Here is a 21,339-nt window from a genome sequence, read left to right as displayed (position 1 = left end):
TATTTAAATTGTTCGTATCATTTAAAACCTGACTATTTTTCAAGGTATATATAAATAAGTTTCCTTGAAAAACAATGCTTTAATTAGCATACATTTCATCGAATTTATCTATTTTTTTCAAGAAATAAGTCTTGTCAGCAGCAATGATTTGTGCTGAGGTCCAAACACTGTTTCTCTTTCGGTTTGTCTGAGCATAGGAGAGTTGATAAAAATCAACTCCCAATAAAATGCTTTCTTTGATGATTCATGCGGGTTATGAACGTAGCGATCTTTGCAGGAAAATTTTTTCCTACAATGTCGCTACCTTCATATCCCTAATGAATCACCAAAGAAAGCATTTTATTGTTTAAATAAACCATATTTAATTCGAAATGGACCTGTTAGTATATCCGATAAAATTATTACCAACTTTTGTTAACCCATGCAAAATGATAAAATCAGTCATAAACACATCTAATACAATCTTTATTTCAAAATATGACTATATATAATAACTATACAATGGCTTAGAAGAACAATATAAGTATACATTTTTGTACTGGCACAGAGATCATAACATTAGGCTTTAATTTTGTTGTTTTTTTTTTTTGGTCATTAAATTTGATTTGACTAGGTCAACGATATAATTAGCTGGCCCCCTTGTCTTGTAACTTAATCCAGAGTGGACATTCTTTTTATTTAATTACTTAAATGTTTACAAACAAAACTGTTTACAAACAAAACATCACATCAAACTTTTACTGAATTTTTTTTCAATATGTAATAGGGTGCATTTTATGATAATTACATTCATGCATATTATTCATATTTCATCATCATCATCCTATATTCCATATTTTACATGTACATATTTAGAAACAGACTAATATCCCTATAACTCCCTGTCTTTTATGCATCTATCAAGTAATCATTACTTAATTACCTATTCTAGTGGTTTCTAATATTTTATAGCCCTAAGTCATTTCACCTGTATGGTCACTTACATACATGTGGACAAGATCAGGTGGTTTACTTAGCCAATAGTATGTTTTTATGATTTTTTCCCGCTTTAACTGAGTAGCCTTTGTGACAGACCAAGGCTAGTATTCCTAGGAGTAAGACCTAATTTTTTAAGAGACGATTTCACTTATTTATTTATTTCATCAACATATTTGAAGCAGTCATTTATAGTAAGTGTTCTATTTTTTGGTATTCTTGAACTTTAATATATAATTTAATAGATGATAATGATATTTTCTATTAATTGGTACATTTGGCTAATTCTACTTGTTTGAGGTTATAATACCTTATTTATGAAAGAATGTATTTTATAAATTATCCCAGTAATTCATAGTTCTGATATCTAAGCTATAGTATCTCATTTCTAATATATGTGAAAGGTTAGTTATTGTTACCATATTTAATACTTGTAGTTAGAGACTAGCTACCATTGTCAGAGTAATCTGCAGGATTGTGCATGAAACCTTGTTCTATAAACAGGTGATCGTTGCAAAGTTATATTTTTATATTTATTTTATGTATCTTGATAAAATGTAATCTACAAAGGAGTTACATTGAAAGTATATGTTTTTATTTAATTAAATATTGATATTGATAAAGATGTAGAGCATATTTCTATATTTTTGTAAATTGTGTTCAAGGGCAGTAACTCTTCTTGACACTGAATTTATGATGCATTTTAATCAAGAGTTATCCTTCTTTACAAATAGTTTGATTAGTGAACTCTCAGCATTAATGTATTTCATGAATATGTATTTGAATATGATTGTATATTTTTATGCTGAAACTTATGTAAACATTGATCCTTTTTATGCTGATATCTATGAATTATATTACAGGGTTTAAATCCTTTAATCCTATCCATGTATCCGAATAAATGATCGAAGAACCCTTAAGTGGACTTGTTTAATTCTTGGGACAACCCACTATCACAAATATACAATATGGTCTTGAGCCTAGTTTAGATAAATGTTCAGAACCAGCCAGAAACATTTCTACATGCCATCACCATATAAAACTGTTTACATACGCGAGTCGATACTACACCGATATAGCAAAAGAGTATAGAAATAAGATGACAATTCTGCAAAATTGTAGGAAAATTTGAACAAGAATTCTAAAATGTGCATATCTAGGGTAAACAACCAAGATAAAAGCAAACTGATATTTAGTTATATTACAGAATCTTTAAAACAAACTTAATAATCAACAACATAGATTCAGCTAACCATTGTTTACTTGGATATAACCAATGTACATACATTTCTGAGCGACCATCAAACCTCTTTAAATGCACATGAACGCAGGTTTAAGCAATATTGTTTTAATGTTAAAAATAAAGATATATTCACTCCAATTCAAATACTTTTAAAATAAAAAAAGTAATCTATATAAAACCAAGGTAGGGTTTGTACATAGGCAGAAAGAAAAACAAAAAGCTGAAGGTTGCCTTAATTGCTAACAACAACCACAACAGTTGTCATGACAATATAGTACATGTATTAACAATATCATCTTTCATCACTTGATTTTCAGTTTACAAAATTTTAAAATAAATATTGTTTGAGGTTGGAATATGATTTTGTTTATAAATATTGACAATGATACCGGTATAAGGAAAAAATAACTTCAGACAAAAAAATTTTGCTTTTACAGATCATGTTATAATAACATACAAATGTTCAACTACACTAGTGGCCATTCAACCTCTGTTTGATTTCACTTTCTGATGCAGCAGGTCTTCTCTTTCTTTGGCTAGCATCTCCTTTTTAACCACTTTTTCAGCCTACAAATACCGTATTCAAAATTACGGGGTAAAGAAGAATGCAATATGAAATCTTAATGCACAACTTTTAACAAAGTGAAATAAACTCTATAAACATCAGTTAAAAAGGAACAGATGTAGAACTTGCAAAGCTAGGGTACAACATTGTTCAGAAGATTATTTAAACAACATTATATCATATTTTTCCTGAACAATAATTCAGTGTAATACATGTATATCATATGTCAATTACAGTATGTAGAATATGCAAGTTACTGCTGTCATTAAGAATTTTTCTTTAAATATATATTTGAAAAATTGGAGTGAATAGAGAATTTGTTAAACTAATGTACAATTTTGTATTTAGAAAACATAAAATTTTTTTCAAATATGATTTTGGGAACAACTTGGATATTCCAAAAATTATCTGGAAATTTCATCTACTTTTAAAATCAGGAAACTCTAGAACTACTGAGAAATGAAAAATGTTCATTTTCTTCTCGAAAGCCTTAAAATTCTGCTGCAAAGTATTGTCCCTTACTAAACTCCGTACCTATGGAATTTTTCCTTTACTTTTCTATTCAATGTAGTTTATTTGGCATTGTAAAATTGATATACGATGCATAATATTCAGACTAAAGGTTACCCAAAATGAATACCCTAAAATAGAGGAATGAACGAATGAACATCTTTAACAGTTTGAATGTTATTCAAGCCTCAGTGATTTATAAGACAAGTTTGTGTTATACCTCCTCCGCCGTCAGGGTGTGTCCCTCATCCACCTTGGTCTCCAGCAGCTCAATCTGTCGGATCTTCTTCTCTATCTTCTTCAGATTCTTATCAAAGTCTTCAATTGAGTCCTCTGTTATTCCATTTTCCTTCCCAATACCTGAAGATCACAAACTCATATATAAAGGTCAAGTTCTCTAAACTATTCCATTATGTAAAATATTGCCAATAGCTTGGACAAAGAAAGATACATTTTACATTTATTTTTAAATAGTGATATACATCTACACAATTTTTAAAATTAGTTAAATTCATTAATGACTGCTTTGAACACATATGTCAATTATTGTGAGGAAATGTTAAACTGCTTAATTTGTTTTTCCTCTGACTGAAATGTCTCACTTTCATTGGTTCAAACATAGCACATGATTTCTATGTCTGTTTGAAGAGAATTAATATTCCGCAATATGGCCGACATAGGCTGATGCTTCGCCTATTCATTTTGACATTTCATATTGAAATCACATGACGTAAGTTCTTAAATTTTTGTTGGAGTAGTAGCCCTTTAAAATTCCTTAAAATTAGAATATTTGCCCTTTAAATATTGACATCACATTGTTGTATCTTGAGCAGAACAAAATGACAGCATCGAGATTTGCGAAAATCTCTGCATAGGAAAGGGAGAGAATGTTTGAAATTGAATGGCAACAAAACATTGTAAGTGAACATGAGTGAAGTGAAGATTTTTTAACAGTATTTGAAAGCTGAGATTTTTAATTTTAAGAATTTGAATGAGTTAAATTGGACGAGATGTTAGGGAACTTGTATTTGACTCAGCGTAGATCATCACTTTTTGCGAATAAATATGTCACTTGATAGTTGTTGGGAAAACAAAACACTTCTAAGGTTTGTTACTGATTACAGAAATATATTGGGATGCTTAATCTCATAGATGACAAGGCGGAGTTACAAACCTAATGAGTAATAATTCTGTACATGCAGTTATTGTAAACATACATGTACAATGATGCTCCTATATATTCATTGGGCCTTTGCCAATTGTTGTAATTGTGTTTGTGCTTTTGTATTTGTATCAAATGTTTTATATTACAAATACACATATAGAACAGAATAAGGTTATAGTAAATCCTCATTAGGTTGGTAATAGCTATATACTGTACATATAAAATTAAATGAATATCTACCATTGTTCACTTTGGGCACAGCAGGAGGAGGAGATAACAATTTTTCTGAAATAAAAATAATCCCATCATAAACAGAACAAAATTTGAAGACAAGTACTGGTATTTATTCTACAATATATATCCAATTACTGGCTATGAGGAAGATTGCAAATTTATTGTCCCTAGAGACAGCAAGTGTTTCTTGAGGCGAGTTTTGCTGTCAAGGGGGTCAATAATCTAGCTATAGTCCATATAGTCAGTAAGTATATATTCTATTTTAAACCGAAGAAAACTTTTTTGTAGGCGATGCAGATTTTCTTGATGGTATAAACAAATTAGAGAAATATCAGAAGTTGAATTTAATGTAGCAACTTTGCTGACACCAGAGGTGTTCCGAGTTTAACGAGAGAAATCGAATACTGCCGGTGAATAGTTTTGAGGACTATTCACCATGGGCAGATAGCACAGAAACTATTTTACGGTTAGATAGAATAGCACGTTTATCCATTGTAATCATATAAACATATAATATATTCACAGAGGTATAATAACACTTTATATTCACAATCCTTCAGTCTGTTACCTGATTGGCTACGACCTTGACCTCGACCTCGACCTCGACCTATTCCTGCCATTGATACACTACATGCAAACACTGCGGATGAACGTTGAGTTGACCTCATTGACTGAGACCCATTTGTGGGTGCGATCGTCTTGGGGGGACACTGCTGGGGGAGGGGCACCTTGCTGGGCTCATTGTTCTCAGCTTGATGAGCTGTATACCTGTTATATTAATGTACATAACAATATTGAAATAGGACTGAATATACTCATTGATCTTTGGTTTTAAAGGATTTTTCTCTTTTTAAAGTAGCGAATTAGAAAAAAAGAAGAGTTTTTCATTGCAAATATGACTTGACAAGCAAATGTTCATACATATACAGATTCTAGGAATTCAACCTAAAATGCATTTTTAGTTCATAAAAACTCATATTTGCAGCAATGATAAGGTGTCATGAAGCTAAAATACAATTTTAAAACTGTATTGTTTGAATCACTTAAAACTTTTAGCATTACAATACATTCCTGACAGCTGTCAAATGGAATGCAGATCGAGACGCAGAGTTGATCATGACTTCATAACATATGACGTACTGACAAGTGACTTCTTCACATTGTTATGAAATCATAGGGGAAGTCTTAACATACCCACATTGAGCAGTGCCTTGCAGTTTTTTGCAAATGAAATTGAGATAACAATATCAAATGGAATCTACCTCCTGTTTTCAGCTGGAATGTGCATCTGTCTAGCACAGTCTTTCTTCTCTGTCTGAGTTGGTCTGAAAGTAAGAAACAACCAATGAGAAGATGTGTAACATTCCGCTGCTCTATCTGTTCAGTGATCCGATTGGATGAGGACACCTTACCCTGGAGTGATCATGTGATCCTGCTTGGCCAAAGGCTGGGAATCCACCCCTATTTTCGGCACAGACAAATACTCTGAAAATATTTCATAATAATTTTATTTTATTTTTAATAACAGATTTCCCCATCATAAAATCTTGTTGTTTCAATTGTGCATGCATAAAGAAAAACATGATTTAAGGAGGTCTATCCATGGGTCTCCTTTGCATTGGGACGTTCTTTGTTCTTTATGAAATAAACAATACATTTAACTGTCAAATAACTTTAATTTTACACAATTATTTTCACAATCTTAAAGTATAAAAGCAAAGTCTAACAGTTTTCATCATACAATTTTAAAGATTTTTAATAGTTGATCTTTTTCTTAAATGTGATGCACTTTCATCTACATTGATACATTGTTTCAAAAGGTAATCAATTAACCCATACCCCTTCAATTCCTCCTATTTTCTGCAATTTAAATTAAAATATTAACGGTATCAAGAAGTAATACTCATAAATCTTCTGTTTGATTAAGAAAACAATATAAAACACTGACCATCCTCCCAGTTTTCTCCATTAGGGATGATCACTTGTTCATAGATGGGGAGACCTAAATATCCTCCTCTGAACGTTGAAGATTGTTTTCCACTCTCTGTAAATAACATAAGCATTAAATTCATTCAATTCTTGTTCTTAAAAGCTATTTGCTGGCCAAAAAAAATGTTTATTCTAATACATGTACCGTATACCTTTCTTGCAACCATTTCAATATGACTTTCCCTTATTTAAAAACATATCAATCCCAAAGAGATTATGTTTGTATTTGTACAATCTGGCATCATTTCAACATATAAAACACTTAATTTCTTGCAAATTTTGACATCAAATGGATTGAATTCAACAGCTTTCCAAATACTACCACTAATATCATGATAAACTAGACTGGAACATCAATATAGTTCAACTTCAAACTGTCGCAAAATTTAATACTCATATATGTACAAAATATTGGTTGATATTTCATTTATCTATTCCCTTATTAAATCAGATTTGGATTTTTTTTCATGACCTATCGGTATATAAATGCAGATGATCCTTAACTATGTTATTTTTTTTTAACAGGTAAAGAAAGAAAATTTAATTATGAAACACAACAATTCAAAAACCACTCAACAGATAATCAATTCTTAAATTCAAAGACTTTCAACCAATGTCAACCTCCTGTTTATATCTTAATCAAGGGACAACTCTAAAAGTTCTTAAACTTATCCATCTGAGAAAGGAATTAATTGATAATCAAGTCAGTGACAAATGAGAAATGACATGTTGGTTCAATCTGTGACTCTATGTCTATTAAATGTACATCAAAAAGAGACATTTCAAAATTCCTTACTATTAGACATCATTGCTTCAACCACAGCCCTGTCTGGGCAACTGTCCATGTGTTCTCTGTAATTTTTCTTCAGCATCACATGTCTAGCATTGAGTGGACAGGTGGCCAGCTCATTTCGTCTGAAGTTCTGCAATGTAATACTGAGGTTATTTTTTGATATACGGTACACAAGACAAACATCACTCAACAGAACAAAGAATAAAAATTCAAAACTTGTCACATAAATTTATTTGGCGAATGATGATGATTGATGTTATAACAAGTTAACTGTCTCATTGGCAATTCTTCTGTGAAGGATGATCCCCCCTTACGGGACATCGTAATTGCTTGGCATAATTCATAAAAGTTTCTTTTGGTAACTATAGGAGTTTTGGGAGCATATCATAAACAATTCCCAACTTTAATTAAATGAGCAAATTAAAGTTTGTATTTTAAAAATATATGTCAGTACTTTTTCACAACAAGCTAAGAAGTAAAATAAAATCCAGGTAAAACCTATCATTAGAATAAATATATTAAAATCAAATTAAGCTACAAACTTTTCTACAGTCCATAATATGATACTGCATCCTCTTAGCCTGCAAAACATGGGCCTTATTCAAAGGACATTGGATCATCTCGTCCGGATCATGGATTTTGTACTGTGCCATCCTACTATCAGTGGAAATTAAGCTATGTCCATATAGAAAATAAAAACATCATTGATCAACGATATAGATTAAATCTGAAAAGATAATTTAAGAAATTGGATCAATTGTGGGCTCATCTATAATATTTCAATGCTGGATAGGTGTACAGTTCTATCTATAAATGAATGCTGGAGAAAAGGTACCCAGGAGAAAATGTAAACTAATTCGTAGGGTATATGCAAACTAACAGTTTTAAATGCGCATTGTAATTGGAGAACTTAATTAAATGATGAGTAATGAAATTACTATGACTTAATTAAGAAAGACTATGTAAAAAGTAGTAGTATTTTGTATTATAATTATGTACAAACATGGTTACTATTAATAAAGAAATTCATATATTCCTCTATCTTCATGTATTAAAACATAGCTTTTATAACTATTTCACCTTCTTTGCTAGCTATGATGCTACTGTGGTTTCATTAATTTTCGTGGGTATCAATTTTCGTGGATAAAATGAAAATCACAGTTTCAAGGATACGTAAATTCGTGGCCAATGACCCTTTCAATACAAAATGTTAATAGAAATTGCATTTCAATGAACATTTAATTTCATGGATCAACTCAACAACGAAATCCACGAAAATTGGTATTCAACGAATATTGATGAAACCACAGTATTTCACATTTTGGTTATGATTTCTCTACCCCAAGGGTACAATTTCACCAAGGATATGTTTTCTCCGGACACCCAATAAACTGATCATATATATATATATAGTATATTTATGAAAATAATACGTATTTAATTTATATAATATTGATCTGTAGGGTACATATAGCATTATATTTACATTTTCAGCTGTCTTTGTCTGTGATAAAATTACAGATCAAGTTTGAAGCATATAACCCAGTAAATGATGAGTGACACAATATGGGTGTGTATTATAGCATAACCGAAAAATGGTATTGACTGCGCAGCATGGTAATACATAGCATGTGCTACATGAAAAAATAGTGGTTTTAATATGTTGTTTTTAAGAGTAGAAATGAGAAATAATATAAATATAAGCATGGTAAGTAATAAGGAATCATTTTTTATCATAAAGCCCTTCTGGCTTATTTGGATTTGACCACGCCCCGACCAAAATTATCACCTTATAATACTATAAGAATGATTTCTTATTCCATATTTAGACCTAAAACGGTTTATTGATTGAAATTCAGATGCCTGTGATATGTGCAATACACGTAAGAAACATATCCTCATCAAATACACAGCATAAGCATTGTTAATGCGTGATGGGTGTGGAACACAAGGGGTCAAAAACCCGCGGAAATATGCATGCATGGTTGATTTCAATCAGTGGTTACAAGTCCTTTAATTTCTGTCGTTTTAAAATCAGTGAAACGCAGCGCTAATTAAAGAGCACTCGATAAAAGCAGCAGAATTAACTGAGTCAAGGATAAAAATATATATTTTATATTATAATTAAAATGCGAGGCTTACCTTCACAGGTGACTCTCCGACAATGCGTTAGAACTGAAAGGAAGTCTGGGATAGGATATCGGGGGCCTGTTAAACAGAGCGTGACTATGCGCGCCAAAATTCCCTGTACCCGTAACACAACTTTTGGGGCACTCGCTCTGCTGAACACGTCTCGGAACACCTCTAGCGTTTCCTTTACATTCTTACCCCCCCCCCCCCCTTTTGTGACGGAAGAACAACTCTGGTGGTCCATCTATAACAAAATATTATTTCGTGAAAACGACTTATTGTCTCGTGTAAACGACTTATTAAGTCGTGAGAACGAGAAATTATCCTGTGAAAAACGATCGGATATTATCTTGTGAAAACGAGATATTACTGTCTGATCACGAATATTACTGATCACGAATACCCAGGAGAAGGTTTTCAAAGAACTGATTACTGCATTTCTTTGGAGCTCCACTCTAACACGAGAACCCCTGACCCAGGGGTCATGAAAATCACAGCTTTGGAAGAGGAAATTTTTCTCATTATAACCAGAGACATAAATAACTGTTATTTATGTCTCTGTTATAACTATGTACTTATACATGTAGATCATCTGCTTAAAGGACAGGTGACACAATCACAAAAACATTGACCAACAAGTTGAATTGTGAGTGGGATAAAATGAGAAGATTTTTTTAAAAGAATTAATGCATTTTCCTTATACAATGATTAGAGCCCTGTCCTAACATCAGAACCCTTGATCCAGGGGCCATGAAATGAACTGTAAGAATAAGCATAAATCTCATTTTTGAAAATTTCTCATTTGCAATTGGACCCAAAATGTCATGGCTGGTCACATTAAATCATCAGAGCCCCGCCCTAGCTTCAAAACCCCTGATCCAGGGGCCATGAAATTCCCAGTTTTTGAAGAGACACTCTTCCTCATCAAATGTATGACTTAATTCATCGGATTAATACCCAGAAGCAGAGGAGAAGATTTTTCAAGAATTATACATTTTCACTATATATGATCAATAGAGTCCCACCTTAATTTAGTAGCGCCAGAACCCCTGACTCGGTGGGGGGGGGGGGGGCATAAATTTCACAATTTTGGTAGGGAGCTCGATGCTTACAATCATGCCAACAGTTTGACTGCCTGATGTCCTGGAATACAGGAGAAGCTTTCTTAAAGGGGCATGGTCAAGATTTTGATCAATCCCCCCCCCCCCCCCCGATTTTAATATTTACAATGCTTCAGTAAGGCATTTTCAATAGGCAACCGAAATATGAGTGTTATTCGTTGAGTTATAAGCAAGTTTAATACAGGGCTTGAAATTCTTTGCTATGTAACCAACCGTTTGTTTACATTTTAAATGTTAGAGTGAAAATTCCAGTTATAGACCTTAAATGAATGTTTAAACGTTAGGAACTCTTTAATTGTGCTTAAAATGAATAAAAAGATTGACAAAACAGGTTGAAAAAGATTTTTTACTGGTATATTAAACCTATGTAAACAAAAACAGGGCACGAGCCTTGTTTACATGACAAAGAATTTTCAGCCCTGTATCTTGCTTATAACTCCACGAATGACTCTCAAATTTTATTTGATCATTAGAAATGCATTTCTAAACCATTGTAAATAATAGAAACAGAAATATAGAATTTGACCAAAATCGTGATCATGCCCCTTTAAAGATGGCAATAATTTTGATGGGTTGAGGCTCCCGGGGGAGGGGGGGGGGGGTGGGGGCAGGGGCCATGAATTTCATATCATTTACTCCCCTTTATATATCCATACACTTAGATGCTATATGCCAAATGTGGTTGAAACTGGTTCAGTGGTTCCAGAGAAGAAGCTAAAAATGTTTAAAAGTTTACGACCGATGAACGACGACGAACAAAACAGAAATCTAAAGGTCACCTGAGTGACTCGGGTGACCTAAAAAGAAATAATACAGAAACTTACAGCATTTTTTCTTATCCAAATTCCTTTATGTAACAAATGGGTAAACGTTATAAATCATAGTAAGTATAGTAACTTATACGAGTATATAAATAACGTGTCGTGAATTTCACATGTTCATTTGCGGCTTCCTTGTTCATTGTAACTCATTTTTTTATGTAGATTTCGGGTCACGAATTCAAGGGATCATAAATTTCAAGCTAGGACGATTTACTAAATATATATACACTATCAAAATTACATACGTTCACAGCTTGACACTTAACGGTTTTGTTACGAACTGGAGCACTACGCACCACAAGATAAAAAAATAAAATAAAAACAACACAAAAACCCAAACAATGACCCCTCATCCTCCCACCCACCCCCACCCCCCCCCCCCAAAAAAGAAAAAGATAACACCATTCTTTGAGCATGCCTTTTGATTCATAGAGTGTACGCTCCATTTTTTGTCAAGGTTCAATTTAGGTAGGATAGAAACAGGAACGATTTCAAAGTTTGGAGCAGTATCCTTCTATATAGTTGTGACAACGTTTCAGGAAATAAAAGAAATGGACATTAGTTATATGACTGGGCTAATGGTTTTACTAAGATAGATAAACATGAATATCATAGCATAGTAGTCCTTAACTTATTTTATAGATACACGTATTATCCATCTCGAATTTACAATGGATATGTCGAAGTCCCAACCATTTATTTTTGTACGGATTTTACCCTAGATATCTCGAATACTGGGATATCTCGGGGTTTTAAAACAGTCCCATCAAGTTCGAAATAACAAAGTTTGTTACAGTAGTAAGTTTATTTCGGCAAAATGTTAAGAAATAAATGTAAATGGGAGGAGCCATTTAGCCAGTTTTCTGGGGAAAATGTCAATGGGTACAAAATATCAAACACTTTTGAAAGAGACGGGATACTAAACCACTTCAATATTGTAAAAATAAAATAAAATTCTGTTGTCTTGAATTGATTCTATCCAACTTGAACGAACATTTTCTTCACAAGAACCGGAGATCTGCATTTGAGTAAGGGTGTATATAAACCATATTTAATTAGACACGGATCTATTAGTATATTAGATAAAAGCAAAATAATAACATCTGTTTTAAACACTTTATTTCAAAATATAAGACTAATGATCAAAATTTGGCTTAGAAGAACAATATACTGTAAGTATCTTAAACATATTTGGACTTGCACAGAGATCATAGGAGAATAGGCTTTATTATGTTGTTATTTTTTAAATTTTATTTGACTGGGAAAAAAAAAACCAAACAGCCTCCCACCCCCACCCACCCAATTTTAAAAATAATTATTATTTACACACATGAAATCTAAGTTTGACTGAATTTTTTTTCAATATATCAATATATGTTGAGTTGTTAATATGTACATGAGTCTACACCTACACCTATAATCACGGCAAATTAGTATAGAAATAAGACGACACTTTTGCCTAATTGTACAACAATTTGAACAAGAATCAAGCTAACCATTGTTTTCTTGGATACCATAACCAATCTACAAACATTTCTAAATGTCTATCAACCCTCTATAAATGCACATGAACGCAGGCAGGTTTAAGGAAAACTTATTTTTAAGAAAGAATATAAGATCACTTTAACAACAACATTTGTCATGACAACACAGTACGGTATTAACCATCTTTCATTAGTTGAATTTCGAAAATTTGAAAATAAATATTGTTGGGGGTTGGAATATAATTTTTGTAGATAAACATGTAATATTGAAAATAATATAAGCAAAATTTAACCTCAAAGAAAAAATTTTGCTTTTACAGATCATGTTATAATAACATGTAACTGTTCAACTACACTGGTGGCCATTCAACCTCTGTTTGATTTCACTTTCTGATGCAGCAGGTCTTCTCTTTCTTTGGTCAGCTTCTCCTTTTTACCAACTTTTTCAGCCTACAAAATAATATTTAAAATTAATAAAGTGGAATGACATATTTTTCTTAAACAAAACTATACTGTGTAATATAAGTCCATTATAATACATGTATATAGAAAATACAAGTTACTGTTGACGAAAAGACTTTTGCTCTAAATATTTAAAGAATTGGAGTGAATAGAGATATTATAAAACTAACGTAGGTAGAAAATATAAGAATAGATTAAAACCAATTTCATATGATTCTGATATCTAATTGGATTAACAGTTTGATGTTATTCAAGCCTTAGTGATATACGAGACAAGTTTGTGTTATACCTCCTCAGCCGTCAGGGTGTGTCCCTCATCCACCTTGGTCTCCAACAGCTCAATCTGTCGGAGCTTCTTCTCTATCTTCTTCAGATTCTTATTGAGATCTTCCATAGAGTCCTCTGTTCTTCCATTTTCCTTCCCAAAACCTGAAGAACATAGACTCATATATAAAAAGGTCAAGTTCTCTAAATTATTCCATGATATTAATTAATGTTTTTGTTAGAAATAAAATGTATTAAACAGAATATTAGACTTTGCTATACTTTCATGTTAAATACTGAAATCTGATTGGTTTAGACGCAGTCGTAAATCTGTTCTAATACCCTCAGCGTTAGCAAAACACTTGGCAACAGGTAACACAACAGATTTTTGCGCGTAAATTATGCGCGTACGGTTTGCCATAGAATTCACTTCATTTCTATATAAAAGCAGTAAAATTTTCTTTAAAAATAAGTTGTTCAATATAATAGAATAAATAGTGCCTGTTTGGGAGGGTAATTGAAATTGACACCCCTCGAAAACCATTGTCAACCTCCGCTTAGCGTCGGATGACAATGGTTTTCTCTGGGTGTCAATTTCAACAGTTACCCTCCCAAACAGGCACTATTTTTATAATAATAAATCCTCATTACTTTAATATTGGCTATATTGACATATAAAATTAAATGGATATCTACCATTGTTAAGTTTAGGCACAGCAGAAGGAGGTGGTAACAATTTTCCTGAAATTAAAATAATCCAATCATAAACAAAACAAAATTTGAAAACAAGTACTGGTATTTATTCTAGAATATATACTCAATTACTGGCTATGAGGTAGATTGCAAATTTATTGTCCCAAGAGACAGCAACTATTTCTTGAGGCAAATAGTTGCTGTCGAGGGGGACAATAAACTTGCTATCGTCAGAATAGTCAGTAAATAGGTAATTTTTATACTGAAGAAAACTTTTTTGTTGCAGTGCAGACTTTCTTGTTGGTAAACAATTTGAGTTATTAGGTTTTGAATTTAATGTAGCCACTTATATGACACCTGGCAGGGTTGTTCGTGTTTAAAAACCAGCAAGTCGATAGAATAGCATGTTTTATCCATTATAATCTTACATATATAAAATATTTACAGAGGTATAATCACAATCCTTCAGTCCATTACCTGATTGGCTACGACCTCGACCTCGACCTATTCCTGCCGTTGATAAACTATATGCAAACACTGCGGATGAACGTTGATTTGACCTCATTGACTGAGACCCTTTTGTGGGTGCAGTCGTCTTGGGGGGACACTGCTGGGGGAGGGGCACCTTGCTGGGCTCATTGTTCTCTGCTTGATGAGTCACATAACTGTTATAATGTACATAACAAAAGTGAAATAAGACTGAATATACTCACTGATCATTGGTTTTAATGGCTTTTTTTTTTCTCTTTTAAAGTAGATAATTTACGATAAAGATTTAGTGCTTACAAAAGTGACTAAAGAAATGATTGAATTTTTCAATACATTGTAATTTGGCAAGTAAATATTCATACATGAAGAATTTAAGAATTCAACCTATAATGCACATTTAGTTTATGAATACTCATGTTGAGCAGTACATTGCAATTGAAAAAGGGATAACAATATCAAAAACAACCTACCTCCTGTTTTCAGCTGGAAAGTGCATCTGTCTAGCAAACTCTTTCTTCTGTGACCTAGTCAGTCTGAAAGTAATCAACAACCAATGAGAAGATGTGTAACATTCCGCTGCTCTATCTGTTCAGTAATCTGATTGGATGAGGACACCTTACCCTGGAATGATCATGTGATCTTGCTTGGCCAAGTGCTGGGGATCTACTCCAATTCTAGGCACAGATGGAATCTCTGTAAAATATTTAATAATAATTACAATAGTTTTACCCATCAGAAAATCTTGTTGTTTCAATCATGCATGCATAGAGAAAAACATGACTTAAGGAGATAGCTGTACAAGGGGCACCTTCACATTAAGGCATTTTTTGATCTTTATGAAATAAAAGGATATGATTTTGGTGGTACAAGATCAAATCCTGTGAAGCCCAAAGGGCTTCTCAGAAGATCTGTTCATGTACCAACCAAGTTCATATCCATGTGAACTTTTAACTTGCTGTTTATTTCTTGAATCGTAATTGAAATTGAAAAGTACCTGGCGATAAAAAAAAAATTCTTTTGAAAATAATATAATTCACAGACCATCATCCCAGTTTTCTGCATTAGGGATGTTCACTTGTTCATAAACAGGAAGATCAACACATCCTCTGAACATTGAAGATTCCTCTCCAGTCTCTGTAAAAGGCAGATGTATTAAATTTATTCAATTCTTCACTTCAAATGGATTGAATTCAACAGCTATCCAATTAATACTCATAATATCAGGATAAACTAGACTGGAACATCAATATGGTTCAACTTCAAACTGTCCCACAATTTAATACTCATTCATGGACATAATATTGGTTGATATTTAATTAATCTATTCCCTAATTAAGGTCAGATCTAGTAAATGATTCTAGAGTGTCTTTAGTAAATGATTCTAGAGTGTCTTTTTGGTGCTAGAACCATTATGAAATCATAATTGAATTGAAGAATCTTTTCCCCTACTTTACGGCTTCAAAGGAATTATGTAGAGGGAAAAGTAATCCCGATACCTATATTCAATTTGATATCATTTTAAAGAGAAGTTTTTTTTTATTGCTTGATGACCTATATAAATGCATCTTTAACTATGTATTTTTTTAACAGAGTCGATCTCCTGTTTATATCTTGACCAGGGGACAACTTTTAAAGTTCTATAACTTCTCCTTCTGAGAAAGGCATTACTTGAGTAATCAAGTTTTTGTCAAAATTAGAGAAATGTCAAATTGGTTCAATAAATTCCTTACCTCCAGAAATCATCGATTCAACCACAGCCCTGTCTGGGCAACTCTCCATGTGCTCTCTGTAATCCTTCTTTAGCATCACATGTCTGGCATTGAGTGGACAGGTGGCCAGCTCATCTGCTTTGAAGTTCTACAATGTAAAACATTATATACTGAGGTTATTTTTTGACACACACAAGAAAAACATCGCCCAGTAGAACAAACAAACAATTAAAAAATCAAATTTGTCACTTACGTTTATTTTTCAAATGATGATGATGGATGTTATAACAAGTTGGTACTGTGAACCCCCTATTAGCAGGGCCTCATAATTGCTTTGCATAATTGATAAAGTTATTTTTGGAAACTATAGAGTTTTGGAACATATCCTGACAAGTATCAATCCCCAAAAGGGATAAAGGGAACTTGTATAAATTGTCATTTATACCGGTAACATAAAAAGAAAATTTTAATTACAGTTAACATGTTAAATAAGCAAATTATTAGTTTGCAATATAAAAATATATGTCAATGCAATGAACTTTTCCACTACCAGCTGAAACGTAAAATTAAATCCTGGTAAAGTGTATTGTTATATGAATATATTAAAATTAAATTAGGCTACAAACTTTTCTACAGTCCATAATATGATATTGCATTCTCTTAGCCTGCAAAACATGGGCTTTATTCAAAGGACATTGGATCATCTTGTCCGGATCATGGACTTTGTACTGTGCCATTACTATTACCGGTAGTTGAAATTAATTCTATATAGAAAAGAAAAGCATCATTGATCAACAGTGTAAACTAAATCTGGAAAGATCACTCATGAAGATAGATTACCGTAATTATTCATCTATGAAATTTTAATGCTGGATGTGTGATTTCCATTTATGCATCATAAGAAATAGGGCTTAGTTTGCTCCCCCCCCCCCTTTTCTTACAAAAAAAGACATTATCATATTTTTTCTGCTAAGATTTCTTATAAGTCTTGAACCCTCCCTCCCCTCCTCCCTTTGAATTTGCTTACGAGCCAGTGATTATTAAATGTATGGGAAGAGAGACACACATATTATAAACCCTATCTATAAATAAATACACGTGTATTTTATATATAGATAAGGGATACCGTATGTGTATTTATATATAGGTAGGGGATATATATAGATTTATTTATATTGCAAATCGATACTTGGTGTACATAAATCTGCAACAAACTTTGCTGTTCTATCTGAATTGGGAAGATTTCCCTTACATTTTGATATCATAAGATCTATGTTAAGTTATTGGTACAGACTTGAGAATCAAAGTCAATCATTTCCACTTTTGTATAATGCTTATTGTGAATCAAAACAGCTTATTGTGAATCAAAACAGTTGTTTCAACAAAATACTCCCTCCTGGTATGGCTCAATTCATTTTTTAACTAACAGCATTGATGGCACAAACAATTTACTGTCAGTAACAAAACAAAAATTCAAAAGAGCACTTAGAGACTATCTATTTAAATATTTTATTAAAGAATGGAATTCTAAATTCACTATACACGCTGACAAAAAACTAAGTTGCTACAGCACTTTTAAGCAAAATTTTGGCCAAGAGAACTACCTAAGATTACTTAAAAATTTTGAGCAGAGGAGAAGTTTAACTCGTTTTCGCATTTCCGCTCATAGACTTAATATTGAAAGAGGACGATATCAAGACATTCCACGACAAGAAAGATACTGTAATAGATGTAATGTCAAATCAGTGGATGATGAAAAACATTTTTTATTCTCATGTGATCATAATAAGGCATTAAGAGATACTCTGTACAAATTAGCTAATGACTCTTGTAAAAATTTTCAATATATGGACAATAACCAAAAATTTTACTGGCTTATGACAACTGAAGATTTACAAGTACTTGTACAACTCAGTGAAATGATTCTTAAAGGTGGAATATAATGATTATAGTTATATATACAGATATATTATGCAGTGTATTTACTTTGGTTGGGGGGGGGTTATGTTATGTATAAGCATACTGGCTTGAACACTTTGAGTACAAGTAGACCAGTCTAATCGACTGTGCAGGCACCGTCCCTTGGTACTCTCTGTTTTCAGGCCACTTTGTTTCTGTATAGCTGTTGTATTCACTGATGTGTAAATCCCATACATATATTTCATTGTATTAATGAAACATTTTGCATATTGTTGCCTGGACATTGTGAGCAGTATTTCATTCATTATTTGTTATAATCATGATATTATTATTATTATTATTATTTTTTTTTTTAATGTATATGCCCCCTGAGGGCCCTTGATTGGTGAATAAATAAATAAATATAGATCTCTGTCATCTCTCTTCCAAGTTCTAATACATTTAATTAAAGTTAACGGTTTATTGATAGAAATTCAGAGGCCCGTGATGTGTGGAGGATGTTCTCTTTTGAGAAGTGGACAGGTATAGCCTACATCCACTTCTCAAAAGAGAATATGTGGAGGACATCATTGACCATGAACGTGCCAATATGGTCAATGGACTTCAATCAATCAGGTGCAGTATTTTAGTCATATGCAATGGTTTACTATCGGAATCCATAGGCGTCGGAACCGGGGTGGGGAGGGGCTAAGCAACCCCACTTTTTTTCCAGCAAAGTTATATATAACCATTATCAAAGAGCTTTTTTTTTGCTTGTCAAGATTTTTGATAAGTCTACCCCGCACACACTGACGCCACTGCCTTCTTCTGTTCTTAGACGTTATACGAACACAGCGCTAAAAAACGAGCACTCGATAAAAAAAAAGATGAAATGTAAATGCGAGACATACCTTCGGTGCTGACTGCTGACACTTCTACCCTATACGCCAGTCAGCCAACAGTTTTATAGAACTGAGTGGAATTGTGGGATAGGATATCGGAACACCTCATGCGTTTTGTTTACATTCTATCACCCCCCCCCCCTCCCCCCTTTTTTTTGGTTGGATAACATATCTTCCACATATTTTTAAACAGGCACCAGGAACATAAATATCATTAAAAAATTGTTTATTTATGTCTCTGCAGGCACATATCATGATTCGAACCAGAGCTAGGATTCAAGGTATTCTCTTTTGAGAAGTGGACAGGCATATAGCCTACATCCATATGCAGACTATGCCTGTCCACTTCTCAAAAGAGAATAGGATTCAAGGATGTCATAAATGATAAGTTTCCCAGTGCGGCAATTCTGTAGTCTGTGGTGTATTTGGGCGACAATGTCAATAACGAACATTCTCAAGATTTTTTCACATAAATATAAATTTAGTGTTAACTATAAATCAGAGACATAAATAACATTTAATTTATTTATGTCTCTGTTATAAACAGTGATAAATGAATGAAAAAAAATCAGAGACGTCCAGCAAATATGTAGACAAAAGTTTATTCGGAGAGCAATGGCAGATACGAAAAGTAGGCTACATAACCATGGATAATTGGTCGCTGATCTTTTGGTTCCCAAGCCCCCAACAGATTCATCCATTTGTTAACTCACAGTTTGATGCCTGGGGAGCCGCAAGCCAATGTATCATTTGACACACATAACGCGAAATAAATCATTTGGGAGGTCTGGAGAGTGGCTATTAACGTGATTAACACTTCTACTGAGAAGACAAGCTATGCGCATTGAGTATTTCAAATCTTAAGTGTGAGAAATCACAGGTCCGTTCTATTTGGGGTGAATAAGACAGATTTTTACAAAACATGCAGTATCTCTAAAATTTTACGAAGACTCTCTATGATTTTCAATACTTGTCCAGCATATTTTGAGTTACTGAACACAAGTACTTGCTTCTAAGATAAAGTTTACCACATATACAATATAATATAATAGAATAGTTATTATACTAAGCGATAAGTGAGTGTCCACGATGGAAATCTGCAAGCAAAACAGGTTAAGTACTGACAATGAGAAGTAGTTGTGGTTTGTTGAAACAATCGCTCCCTCATGAATTACCGTGTCATCTCACCAATCAGGGTTCATCTACATGTGGTTGCGACTTTCTTCTTCATCGCAACCTTACATTCATTTCTCGATATATAGATTTTCAGAGGAAAAGAACTATGTATATGTATATGATCTAATCAACGTGCCCTAACTTCCGAGTCTCTAACTACGAATTCAACCGGACTTTGGAAAAGCCTTCGTGGTCATTGAAACAATGCACTCAGTTGTTCTAGGTGCCCTGTAGTTAATTAAACTTGTTGCAAGTGCTCTTGATGAAGGGATCGTAACAATGAAAAATATAAAAATCAGGTTTCAAAGATCTAAACTATTAAAATTACATTCAAATACGTTCAGGGCTTGAAACTTTACGGTATAGTTACAAACTGGAGCAATAGGAACCACAAATTATATTAATCAAAGTACTGAAGTACTGAAATCCGGGCTCTTTTGGTGTGTCTTTGTGCATATTGTGTAGTAAATCTCTCTCTCTCTCTCATGCTTTTAATGTCGGCAAAGCGTCAGAGAGCGATTAAATTTTGTAAGCGGCTATAAACAAAAATATGTCTGTCTAGTAGAGTCAGTCAACAACCTGCACACCAACAAATGCTATACATGTATCTCCTTTTACAATTACTTGGTGGATTTTTGTATAGGATCGACCTGGTAATTGCCGTCATTTCAAGTCAAACATCTCTGTTGACCTTAACAGTTATTTTTCTACATTG

At 33.0% G+C, this 21,339-nt stretch overlaps 2 protein-coding genes across 2 annotated transcripts; both read right to left on the bottom strand.

Annotated features, from left to right (window-relative positions):
* Nucleotides 1–1,933: 1,933 nt before the first annotated feature.
* Nucleotides 1,934–9,958, bottom strand: LOC105333187 (eukaryotic translation initiation factor 2A). The gene is made up of 10 exons (XM_066083928.1): nucleotides 9,617–9,958; nucleotides 8,017–8,149; nucleotides 7,478–7,604; nucleotides 6,641–6,736; nucleotides 6,105–6,177; nucleotides 5,955–6,017; nucleotides 5,261–5,460; nucleotides 4,699–4,743; nucleotides 3,514–3,653; nucleotides 1,934–2,785 (listed from the first exon to the last, which is right to left on the bottom strand). The coding sequence occupies exons 2-10, from the start codon at nucleotides 8,125–8,127 to the stop codon at nucleotides 2,702–2,704; spliced, it is 939 nt and encodes a 312-aa protein (XP_065940000.1). The 5' UTR covers nucleotides 8,128–8,149; nucleotides 9,617–9,958; the 3' UTR covers nucleotides 1,934–2,701.
* Nucleotides 9,959–12,673: 2,715 nt separating this feature from the next.
* Nucleotides 12,674–19,511, bottom strand: LOC105333188 (uncharacterized). The gene is made up of 10 exons (XM_011436035.4): nucleotides 19,458–19,511; nucleotides 17,274–17,410; nucleotides 16,669–16,795; nucleotides 15,980–16,072; nucleotides 15,559–15,631; nucleotides 15,409–15,471; nucleotides 14,927–15,114; nucleotides 14,453–14,497; nucleotides 13,782–13,921; nucleotides 12,674–13,480 (listed from the first exon to the last, which is right to left on the bottom strand). Exons 2-10 carry the CDS (start codon nucleotides 17,382–17,384, stop codon nucleotides 13,397–13,399), a joined length of 924 nt encoding a protein of 307 aa, XP_011434337.3. The 5' UTR covers nucleotides 17,385–17,410; nucleotides 19,458–19,511; the 3' UTR covers nucleotides 12,674–13,396.
* Between the last annotated feature and the right edge of the window lie 1,828 nt (nucleotides 19,512–21,339).

The sequence above is a fragment of the Magallana gigas genome, chromosome 5 (genome assembly GCF_963853765.1).
Source record: "Magallana gigas chromosome 5, xbMagGiga1.1, whole genome shotgun sequence".
Taxonomy (NCBI): Eukaryota; Metazoa; Mollusca; class Bivalvia; order Ostreida; family Ostreidae; genus Magallana; species Magallana gigas.
Note: the sequence above shows the minus strand (reverse complement) of the source record. Positions and strands in the feature narration are given on the sequence as shown.

Excerpts from the sequence above, each read along its gene's own strand:
- LOC105333187 (XM_066083928.1), bottom strand. The coding sequence starts at position 8,127 with ATGGCACAGTACAAAATCCATGATCCGGACGAGATGATCCAATGTCCT. Across the intron at positions 6,018-6,104 it reads GATCACATGATCACTCCAGG|ACCAACTCAGACAGAGAAGA; the intron begins GTAAGGTGTCCT and ends TCTTACTTTCAG. Across the intron at positions 3,654-4,698 it reads TGTGCCCAAAGTGAACAATG|GTATTGGGAAGGAAAATGGA; the intron begins GTAGATATTCAT and ends TGTGATCTTCAG.
- LOC105333188 (XM_011436035.4), bottom strand. The coding sequence starts at position 17,384 with ATGGCACAGTACAAAGTCCATGATCCGGACAAGATGATCCAATGTCCT. Across the intron at positions 16,073-16,668 it reads TGAATCGATGATTTCTGGAG|AGACTGGAGAGGAATCTTCA; the intron begins GTAAGGAATTTA and ends TGCCTTTTACAG. Across the intron at positions 15,115-15,408 it reads TTTCCAGCTGAAAACAGGAG|TTATGTGACTCATCAAGCAG; the intron begins GTAGGTTGTTTT and ends ACATTATAACAG.